We start from the raw sequence: 12463 nt of genomic DNA on the forward strand, positions 1-12463 counted from the left end.
TCCATTGCCCTCCTCCATTGCAGAAAAGAACACACTTTTGAGAAATTAAATTATCATTGTTTCTAGCTCACAAAAATGCTGTGCTTAGACACAGGCATTTCCATTATTTTAATAACCCCATGTATGGCTTTCAGTAATAGCTGCTAGTACAGGCTACCAAAAATTACCTTCTGATAATATTTATGGAGCCATGGATTCTTTTCAGATCTTCTACTTCCTAGTTGCAGTTGCCACAAATGCTGCAGAAATTCTCTTACTGGTCTCTTCTGTGGACTGAAAAGAAGAAGAAAAATCAGAGTAGAAGTGGGTAACACTTTAGCACATGAATCCCACTCATTTTTGGGAAATAGAAAAGGAGAGTCCAACACAAGACATAAAAAAAATGAGCTATGGCAACAGCATGGTGAAATATTCATTATACCATGTGTAGAATCTGTGCAGATAATGCTGGCTGATACTCTCATCTCAAATACAGCAAATTTTGTTGCAACAAGAACTGTAGTGCAATATGTTCTTTTCTTTTTCTACCAGATACTATCAGAAAAAAAATGAAATGATTCATGCCTTCTCATGTTTAGCAGGCACGTAGTTGTATTAAATTTAAAGGCTACATTACTGATGTCATTAAATTAATAGGTAGGTAGTAGGAAAAGGTCATAGTACATATTCCTTCATATGATTATTAAGTAATACTATAGCAGTATATAAAATTTACTAAATAAAATAATTTAAAGAATGTGGAAAGGAATCTACCCAAATGTCAGGACTCCACTAAGAAAATTTCTGTATTGTTCTAGAATGTGTTGTGCTTCTCCATCAACATTAACAACAAGCCAAAAGAGGTCTTCTCGTCTAAGTGTTCCATGTCCCAGGGCTTGTCCAACACTTTGCATTAATAATTGTAGGTCATTTGGAGAGAGGAGCAGTAGAACACCTCTGGCACCAGATGCACGTGATTCCACAAGGAGCCTCACCAAGTTGGACACTTCAGTCATGTTCTGTGAAATAAAAATAAAATATATAAAATGTTGTTTTTTGAATGTTAAATTTTTTATTTGGAGCATTTCGGGTAAATTTCAGTATTATGATAATGAACTAATATAATATCATAATATAAATAATTTTCTCACACAAGTGTTACGCTGACAAAATGTACTTGTTGATAAATGTAACTGTATGTAAATTAAACTGCCGGTTATGGAGGATATTTTTAAACTTCCTTACCAATTGCTGTAGCATTTAGTAGGCACTGTACATACAATGATTTGAGTAGTCTCCAGATCCATGGATTAGTTTCCATGCTATGGGAATACCTACTGGGAATTTTTTGATCTGTTTAAGGCATTTGACTCTGTAAATCACAACAGTCTTTTAGATAAACTTAAGGTTTATGGCCTTCAAGGTACAATGAGCCAGTGGTTTACTTCCTATTCAGCTAACAGAAAGCAAAGGATTATGTCAGGTAGTACATACAGCTTTCTTCATGTATCATTTGACTGAGACAAATTTCTACTGACATTTCACAGTGTTGGAAGCACTTCTATTTTTGTTGTATGTAAATGAGTCCTGGTCTTACACTGTTAAAAGAGAGGTTTGTGTACAAAATCAAGTATGGAAGGAGAAAGATGTCAGGTTAGGCATGCAGTGAAAAAATAAATGACACCAACAGAAAGCAGAGAGGAACAGTCCACTGGCAGAAGATGAACAATTATTAATGAAGCTGGGACACAACTGTTGGTCTAATGAAAGTAGGTGGCAATGAAAGATTAATGAGTCCTCCAGGATGGAAACACAAACAGGCAAAAGGATGGGCATAGAGGCCCACAAGGGAATTAAAGAAAAACGTAAACGAATTACAATGGGAAGCAATATTGGGATGTTGTTAACTCATCAAAGAATGCAGAGAACAGCAGATTACCACACACAACAATATAATTATAATGTGAACAAAATTCTGCAAAATTATATTTATTTCACCATGGATCAGCTTTCTGCCTCTTAGGCCAACATCACATTCTGTGTGATGATGGGCTAAGAAACCAAACACTGGTCTGTGATCAAATAAATACAATTTTTCAGAATATTTGGAAGTGTTTCCTATTTAAAAGATAGTCTAAAGCTGAAAGTTCTTCTCAGGGAGATCAAACACACTTACAGCTCACTATTCTTCCCCCTCTGCTGCCTCACCCCTCTCTCTCATCACACACACACACACACACACACACACACACACACACACACACACACACACACACAATTTCCTGCCACTGTGGCCTTACTCAGGCTGTAGCATGGAAATACTGAAGAGAGAGAGAGAGGGGGGGGGGGGGGGTATCTGAAGAATTACATCATTCAAAAGATCATCCTTATCTACATGCCTGCCTACTGCTCACTGCATTCTCTGTTTGCTGAATAATGATACATCCCCATATAAATATTTACATTTCATCATATCATGCTGGATTTTCCATCACCATAATTATTTTAAATGTTATTCTTCAGGCTTTCCCTTTCATCTCCATGATGTGTTGAGTAGCAACTATCCTTTACGTAATATTGTCACATTCCATATTGGATTTTCTATTGTTGAACAAATATTCAGTCAGATGTTGATAAGATTTCAAAGTGGTGCAAAGATTGACAACTTGCTTTAAACGTTCAAAAATGTAAAACATTGTGCACTTCACAAAACAAAAAGCTAGTATCCTATGATTATAACACCAGTGAGTCACAGCTGGAAGTGGTAAACACGTACAAAGACCTGAGTGGAATGCTGCAGGGCTATGAAATGTAACAATCACACAGGATCAGTCATGGGTAAAGCAGGTAGGAGGCTTCAGTTTATTGGTAGGATACAAGGGAAATGGAATCAGTCTGCAAAAGAGACTGCTTACAAATCACTTGTGTGACTCATCCTAAAATATTGCCCAAGTGTGTGAGACCTGTACTAGATAGGACTAGTGAGAGACATTGAACATATACAGAGAAGGGCAGCATGAATGGTTACAGGTTTGTTAGATCCAGGGGAGAGGTTGACAGAGATGTTGAAAGAATTAAACTGGAAGATACTTGAAGACAGATGTAAACTATCCCAAGAAAGTGTACTTAGAAAGTTTAAAGAACTGGTTTTAAATTATAACTCTGGAAATGTACTACTACCCCCTACATATCACTCCCAAAGGGATCATGAGGACAAGATTACAGTAATTACAGCATGCACAAAGGCATTTGGACAATCTTTCTTCCCACAGTCCATACATGAATGGAACAGGAAAAAGTCTGTTGTAGTCTTCTGAACTGAATATTATAAGTGTTCATAAATTCATCCAGACACAGACATGAAATATCATTCCCAGTTTACTATCAAAACATTTATTTAGAACAAACCACAGAAAGGCTTGTACAGATTTATTTAATAGTCATGCTGAGCAGTAATCTGAAATGAACTGTATCAAGGGTAGACACAATTGGTACAGAAGTAAACTGAATCATCCAAGTTTGAACAGTAACTAACTGAAGTTATACATCAGGAATCAACAGTCACAGAGCATCACACTTCACCAGAGAGAATAATAACAGTGTTCCTGGCAGCCAGTGTGTGAACTCGCTTGACAGATATGAAGGCCAAACCAGCTGACAGCTTGTTGACGATTCTTGCCAATGTATGCTGATACACTAGCTCACACAGTGAAAGTGGAGTGTTGTCTGTGAACTGCAATAGGAAGTGTATGTGCCATCCAGAATGTGTCCAGCACTTTGGTTGAGTTTCTACTTCCAGTGGAGGTTTCTGTACCTGAGGTACTGGCTACAGCTGATTACATTATGCAGGCATTTTAATACCTCAGTTAACATTAATGCTGGCTTAATCCTGTTGACTGCAAAAGCACTTGGTTTTCCAGTCATCAAAATCTCTGTGGTTCTTTCATCCCTACTAATGACATGATGAGGGCCTGTGAATGAAGGTGTCAGAGCTGGTTTTCTCCATCTGTGCATATCATAACTTGTATGCATGACCGTAACTCATGGTGGACATAGGTGTGTGAAGGTCCACACCTCCATGCTTGATGATGCTGGATTTGAGTCATCCCCTTCCCTCGCGTGACAAAAGAAATCTGCTTGATTGGTGTCATACATCTTGAATGCACTTGGATCAATAAACTTGCTAGAGAGTCACAGCAATTTGCCATAAACAAGCTCAACTGATGGAGTCCAGGTTGGGTTTGTAAGTGATTTACAGACCAAGCAAGACTGATGGTAAAGCTGCTGTCCAATCTGAATTGTGACACACGAGTACAGCTTTTAATGAACAGCGTCAGAATTCTAACATGCCCTTACTTGTTTGGTGAAAGCTTGTAATCTTGTGATGTAGAGTATCACAGAACTTGCTCAGCTGGGCAAACAATTCAGCTTGAAATTGTGGCCATGGTCTGTTGTGATGCATAGCAGACAACCGAAGCTTGAAATACAGTGTGAAATGAAGGTGGAATCTAGTGTTTCTGATGAAATATTGTTGGTTGATATGGTTTCAGGCCAATGGGTGAAGTGGTTGATTCCTGTTAATGAGTATCATTGACCATTTGGCAGAAGCAGTGGTCCTAGTACATCAATACTGACATGTGCAAATCTTGCAGTTGTGTCAGGGAAATTTTCCACAGATACATGTACATGATGAGATACCTTACTATGTTGACACTGAAGACGTGCAGGAGTCTACACTTGACAATCCATCACCAGGTCAGGCCATATGAAAAGCTAGCCATCAGCTGAACTGTAGATCTGATGCCAGGGTGGCATAAGTTGTGAAGGCTCTCAAAAGCATGTGTGCAGAATGAGGAAGGTAGGCACAGACAAGAGTTCCCAATTGAGACTTCACCATAAAGCTTTATATTTGTGGCAGGAATGCCAATTGGTTTCAGCTGAAGGTTAGAGTGGCATCTTTCGGAAGGTCCTAAAGCTCCTGGTCTAGCTCTTATGCTTTATCGAGTTGAGCAAAATCTATTGCATTTGTTATGCTGTTTACATGGGATAGGGAGTCGGCTACTATATTATCAGTTCCTGATGTGTGGTGTATGTCAGTGCTCAATTGAGTGACCAATTCCAAATGATGTATGGCCATGGTGAGCATTTATCATTATTCTAACAGAAGACGTAGATGAATGGTTTGTGGTCAGTGAAAATCATAAACTCTCTGCCTCCAACTGTGTACGAAAATATTTAACAGCTTCATACACAACAAGAAGTTTGCAATCATACGCTCTCCATTTTTTGTTGTAACAAAGAGAGCTTGTGCAAATAAAATGCAAGTGGATGCCATGCACCATCTATGTGCCATAGCAATGCTGCAACAACTGCAGTTTGGCTTGCATCCACCACCAGAATGGGAGGTACTTCTAATGCAGTGTGTGCAAGGAGTGCCACATTCACTATACTTCGTTTAGCTGCCTCAAAATCAGAACTCATAGCACCCATCCACTGGATTGGTGTTTTCTCCTTAATTTTAGGACTAGACATTGCTGTGGTTAATGGTTCTTGAAGTTCAGATGAAGGGGGTAGATGACTGTGGCAAAAATTCAGTATTCCTAAAAAGCACCACAGTTCTTCTGTGGTTTCTGGCTGTGAAATCCTTAAGATTACCTCTGCCATTTTAGAAAATAGTAATGACCCTGCTGGAGAGATAAGATGACCTAAAAAAGTAATCTCAAGTTGGCCAAAAACACTTGGTAGTATTTGATACAACCCCATATTGGCCCACATGTTTAAAGATTTCAACTAAATGTTGTTGGTGTTGCTCTGCCATGGCTGAAAAGACAAGGATGTCATCAAGTACATACAGTAAAATGAGAAACTTTGTAGCACAGCAGCTATAAATCTCTGCCAAGTCTGTGCAGCATTACATAAACTGAACATCATGAACAGACTCTCAAAGAGACCAAAATGGTGTAGTTGTGGCCATCTCCAGTATGTCCTTATCAGCCACAGGAATTTGTGTGTAGGCCTTGGCACAGTCTAGCACACTAAATGTAGTTGTGTCAAATAGGGCATAATTATAGTTTCTCAACAGGGGTACGGATAATGATCTGGCACCATTCTAGTGTTAAGAGCACAGTAATCTCTGCATGGGCACCACTTTTTAGACATTAAATAATAGGCAATGACCATGGACTTCTAGAAAGGCAAATGATACCTTTCTTCAACATAGCATTGAATTCTGCCTTGGCAATAGCATATGGTTGGGGGCAAGGAGTCTTGGTCTACTTTAAATTTGATGGGCCTGCAGTGCCATGACATACCTCTTTCAGGGCACCTGAAGGTCATATAATACCTGGAAACTGTGCCAGCAGCTCAGCATATCTGCTGCTTGCCAAATGGATAAGTTTGGTGCTGTGCCTCACTAGGCTGCATTGAAACCCAGCAGCAGCTAGGCTGATGATGCATCAACAAGACGTGCATTGGCAATGTCTGGCAGCAGATGACAAAGTGCCAGGAAGTCAGATCTGATGACTGGTTCAGTCACATCTACCATAGTAAAGTTCCAAGCAAAAGCATGGAATAATCTCAAATCCATTTCCAGATGTTGCATGCAGCAGGTCACTATGGTCGAATTGTTGGTGCAGAGATGTTGAACACAGTCTGTGCCCAATACTTATGCAACAGGGTCCACTGGTAAATACATAAATCACATCCTGTATCTGCCAGAAGCTTTCATCCTGTCTTCCAATTTGTTATAAAGAGGTGCAGGGATGACAATTGGCAATTGGGTGTGCCTATGTCCGACTGCCATTGCTGTTCAGAAAAGTGCATTGCAAAGTGCATTTGCATGCCTGGTATCTGACTCTCTGATGATACCAGCAAATGTCAGATGATGGCTGTGTTGTGCCATATGTGCGATATGTTGGCAAAAATACTTGTTCAAAACCGGTGGTAGGCAGAAAACATCTTCCGAGATTGTCCTAAATGCTTTCTCCGAAAATTATTTCGAGCAGTTAGTCCACGAACCCACGCGAATTGTAAATGGTTGCGAAAACACACTTGACCTCTTAGCCACAAACAATCCAGAGCTGATAGAGAGCATCATGACTGATACAGGGATTAGTGATCACAAGGTCGTTGTAGCTAGGCTCAATACCATTTCTTCCAAATCCACCGGAAACAAACGAAAAATTATTTTATTTAAAAAAGCAGATAAAGTGTCACTAGGAGCCTTCCTAAGAGACAATCTACATTCCTTCCAAACCGACTATGCAAATGTAGACGAGATGTGGCACAAATTCAAAGATATAGTGGCAACAGCAATTGAGAGATTCATACCTCATAAATTGGTAAGAGATGGAACTGATCCCCCTTGGTACACAAAACAGGTCCGAACGCTGTTGCAGAGGCAACGGAGAAAGCATGCAAAGTTCAGAAGAACGCGAAATCCCGAAGATTGGCTAAAATTTACAGACGCGCGAAATTTGGCACGGACTTCAATGCGAGATGCCTTTAATAGGTTCCACAATGAAACACTGTCTCGAAATTTGGTAGAAAATCTGAAGACATTCTGGTCATATGTAAAGTACACAAGCGGCAAGACTCAGTCAATACCTTCGCTGCGCAGTGCCGATGGTACTGTTACCGACGACTGTGCCGCTAAAGCGGAGTTACTGAACGCAGTTTTCCGAAATTCCTTCACCAGGGAAGACGAATGGAATATTCCAGAATTTGAAACACGAACAGCTGCCACCATGAGTTTCTTAGAAGTAGATATCTTAGGGGTTGCGAAGCAACTCAAATCGCTTGGTACGGGCAAGTCTTCAGGTCCAGATTGTATACCGATTAGGTTCCTTTCAGATTACGCTGATACAATAGCTCCCTACTTAGCAATCATATACAACCGCTCGCTCACCGATAGATCTGTACCTACAGATTGGAAAATTGTGCAGGTCGCACCAGTGTTTAAGAAGGGTAGTAGGAGTAATCCATCGAACTACAGACCTATATCATTGACGTCAGTTTGCAGTAGGGTTTTGGAGCATATACTGTATTCAAACATTATGAATCACCTCGAAGGGAACGATCTATTGATACGTAATCAGCATGGTTTCAGAAAACATAGTTCTTGTGCAACGCAGCTAGCTCTTTATTCGCACGAAGTAATGGCTGCTATCGACAGGGGATCTCAAGTTGATTCCGTATTTCTAGATTTCCGGAAAGCTTTTGACACCGTTCCTCACAAGCGACTGCTAATCAAGCTGCGAGCCTATGGGGTATCGTCTCAGTTGTGCGACTGGATTCATGATTTCCTGTCAGGAAGGTCACAGTTCGTAGTAATAGACGGCAAATCATCGAGTAAAACTGAAGTGATATCAGGTGTTCCCCAGGGAAGCGTCCTGGGACCTCTGCTGTTCCTGATCTATATAAATGACCTGGGTGACAATCTGAGCAGTTCTCTTAGGTTGTTCGCAGATGATGCTGTAATTTACCGTCTAGTAAGGTCATCCGAAGACCAGTATCAGTTGCAAAGCGATTTAGAAAAGATTGCTGTATGGTGTGGCAGGTGGCAGTTGACGCTAAATAACGAAAAGTGTGAGGTGATCCACATGAGTTCCAAAAGAAATCCGTTGGAATTTGATTACTCGATAAATAGTACAATTTTCAAGGCTGTCAATTCAACTAAGTATGTGGGTGTAAAAATTACGAACAACTTCAGTTGGAAAGACCACACAGATAATATTGTGGGGAAGGCGAATCAAAGGTTGCGTTTCATTGGCAGCACACTTAGAAGATGCAACAAGTCCACTAAAGAGACAGCTTACACTACACTCGTTCGTCCTCTGTTAGAATACTGCTGCGCGGTGTGGCTCAAAATGGCTCTGAGCACTATGGGACTTAACTACTGTGGTCATCAGTCCCCTAGAACTTAGAACTACTTAAACCTAACTAACCTAAGGACATCACAAACATCCATGCCCGAGGCAGGATTCGAACCTGCGACCGTAGCGGCCACGCGGTTCCAGACTGTAGCACCTATAACCGCACGGCCACACCGGCCGGCCCGCGGTGTGGGATCCTTACCAGGTGGGATTGACGGAGGAAATTGAAAGGGTGCAAAAAAGGGCAGCTCGTTTTGTATTATCATGTAATAGGGGAGAGAGTGTGGCAGATATGATACGCGAATTGGGATGGAAGTCATTAAAGCAAAGAAGTTTTTCGTCGCAGCGAGATCTATTTACGAAATTTCAGTCAATTTACGAAATTTCAGTCACCAACTTCCTCTTCCGAATGTGAAAATATTTTGTTGAGCCCAACCTACATAGGTAGGAATGATCATCAAAATAAAATAAGAGAAATCAGGAGCTCGAACAGAAAGGTTTAGGTGTTCGTTTTTCCTGCGCGCTGTACGGGAGTGGAATGGTAGAGATATAGTATGATTGTGGTTCGATGAACCCTCTGCCAAGCACTTAAATGTGAATTGCAGAGTAGTCATGTAGATGTAGATGTAGATGCCACTCACTGCTGAGAAGTTCACAGAGGAACAACTTCTTGACCTTCTACAAAGACGTCCCGTAGCATTCTGCCAAGAGAGTAATGCACTGCTGTGTTTGCTCAGGACATTAACTTTGTTCGAGAGGTAGTCGTAATACCTAGGCATCATCGTAGCTGTTGATGGACTCTTGTACAATGCCACTGCTGTACTGCATGGGGATGGTATGATTGTGTCCTGAATTCTATCTTCCAGGTCCACTACAGCATCTAGTGCATCTCTGTCTGGTATGCTACAATGGCCTTTACTTGAACTAGCAATCAGCTACTCCACAGTGTGCTCAGCAGTTTATCCAGCATCATGCCCACATTGATCTCACTGTGCATATGTCGGAGACACTGAGATGGCATTCTGTTCTTTCCATATGGCTCCGTTGCAGGGGTTGTGGTTACTGTATCCTGGACTTTAGTAGTGTAATGATGACTTAGTTGGCTGATAACAGGAGCAAATTTTGTGGAGTTATTCCAGTGCAGAGAAAACTTGCCTTGATCTAAGCAGACTATAGTGGGGGAATGTGTGGCCAACATGGGGGTAGTGACACTGTGAATGTTGATACAATAGTTACATCTACCATTTCAGAAAATATCAATTCCTGAGAAGTTGCTCACAATACCTCTGGTATCGCAGGTTTATTCACATTGGCTGGATCATGTCAGGATTACCAGTCTGGCAAGAATAGTTTATATTCTTCCAAATTGAATACTGTAAGCATGCATAATCTCAGCATAGACACAAAATATCAATTCCAGTGTACTATGATCAGAGAATTTATTTAGGACAAACCACAGAAAAGCTTATACAGGTTCATTAAATAGTTGAATTGAATCAAAAGTAATTTGAATTGTCTCAGGTCGAACAGCAACTAACTGAAGTTCTGTATCGGGAATCCACAGTCACAGAGTGTCACACTGCACCAGATAGAGAATAATCACAGTGCCCCTGGTGGCCAGTGCATGAACTCATTTGACAACTACACTACTGGCCATTATAATTGCTACACCAAGAAGAAATACAGATGATAAACAGGTATTCATTGGACAAATATGTTATACTAGAACTGACATGTGATTACATTTTCACACAATTTGGATGTATAGATCCAGAGAAATCACTACCCATAACAACTACCTCTGGCCATAATAATGGCCTTGATACGCCTGGGCATTGAGTCAAACAGAGCTTGGATGGCGTGTACAGGTACAGCTGCCCATGTAGCTTCAACATGATACCACAGTTCATCAAGAGTAGTGACTGGTGTATTGTGATGAGCCAGTTGCTCGGCCACCATTGACCAGACATTTTTAATTGGTGAGAGATCTGGAGAATATGCTGGCCAGGGCAGCAGTCAAACATTTTCTGTATCCAGAAAGGCCCGTACAGGACCTATAAACATGCAGTCGTGCAATATCCTGCTGAAATGTAGGGTTTCGCAGGGATAAAATGAAGGGTAGAGCCATGGGTCTAACACATTTGTAATGTAACGTCCACTGTTCAAAGTGCCGCCAATGCGAACAAGAGACAACCGAGACGTGTAACCAATGGCACCCGATACCATTACGCCATGTGATACGCCAGTATGGCGATGACGAATATACGCTTCCAATGTGCGTTCACCGCGATGTTGCCAAACATGAATGCTACCACCATTATGCTGTAAACAGAACCTGGATTCATCCAAAAAAATTACGTTTTGCCATTCATGCACTCAGGTTCATCGTCAAGTACACCATCGCAGGCGCTCCTGTCTGTGATGCAGTGTCAAGGGTAACCGCAGCCATGGTCTCCAAGCTGATAGTCCATGCTGCTGTAAACATCGTCGAACTGTTCATGTAGATAGTTGTTGTCTTGCAAACGTCCCCCATCTGTTGACTCAGGGATCGAGACGTGGCTGCACGATCTGTTACAGCCATGTGGATAAGATGCCTGTCATCTCGACTGCTAGTGATACGAGGCCATTGGGATCCAGCACGGCGTTCCGTATTACCCTCCTGAATTCACCGATTCCATATTCTGCTAACAGTCATTGGATCTCGACAAACGCGAGCAGCAATGTCGCGATACGATAAACTGCAATCGTTATAGGCTACAATCCGACATTTATCAAAGTCAGAAATGTGGTGGTACGCATTTCTCCTCCTTACACAAGGCATCACAACAACATTTCACCAGGCAACGCCGGTCAACTGCTGTTTGTGTATGAGAAATCGGTTCGATACTTTCCTCATGTCAGCATGTTGTAGGTGTCGCCACCAGCGCCAACCTTGTGTGAATGCTCTGAAAAGCTAATCATTTGCATATCACAGCATATTCTTCCTGTTGTTAAAATTTTGCGTCTGTAGCATGTCATCTTCGTGATGTAGCAATTTTAATAGCCAGTAGTGTATGACAAATAAGTCAGCCAATGGCTTGCTGATGATGTATGCCAATGTATGGTGCCACAATCCCTAACAACTGGTACAATGGCATGTACCATCTCCCATGCAATTCACAGTAATTTGCAGGGTATGTGTGTAGATAAAGAATGCCTGTTTTGAACCTCCAATGTAGCTTAAATTAGACAAAACTCAAACTCATTTCCTTAACCACGTAAAAGTTCATAGAAGATATTGCTATAGCAACATGAACTATTGTGCCAGTTTCATTGTACTTCACAATCTACAGGTAACATATTACAACATTAATATGTTTCTGGAACCTAGCACTTAGTTGTTTCTGGAACCTAGTTTACCCTAGTGCTAGTTGCAGCCAATAGTGGTAGGAAAAGGAATCTGGTAAGGTTGTGAGAAATAGTTTCCTAGGGACAAAAGAAAAAGTGTTCATAGCACAAACAGCAATTAGATAATAGTGTGAAAGTACAGTTAACAATTACTTTTTACTACAAGAGTGGTTCAAAAAGGATGATGTGGGACTTTTCACAAAAGGAATTATGCATTTGTTAGA

At 41.1% G+C, this 12463-nt stretch overlaps 1 protein-coding gene across 1 annotated transcript in view; it reads right to left on the reverse strand.

Annotated features, from left to right (window-relative positions):
* Nucleotides 1-12463, reverse strand: part of LOC126190938 (uncharacterized) — a 101849-nt gene that overhangs the window by 81610 nt on the left and 7776 nt on the right. The window contains exons 3-4 of the mRNA XM_049931581.1: nt 754-998; nt 168-273 (exon numbers count right to left, since the gene is read on the reverse strand). Of these exons, the coding sequence (XP_049787538.1) occupies nt 168-273; nt 754-998 (351 nt within the window). The remainder of the gene's footprint in view (nt 1-167; nt 274-753; nt 999-12463) is intronic.

This window comes from Schistocerca cancellata, chromosome 6, assembly GCF_023864275.1.
Source record: "Schistocerca cancellata isolate TAMUIC-IGC-003103 chromosome 6, iqSchCanc2.1, whole genome shotgun sequence".
NCBI lineage: Eukaryota > Metazoa > Arthropoda > Insecta > Orthoptera > Acrididae > Schistocerca > Schistocerca cancellata.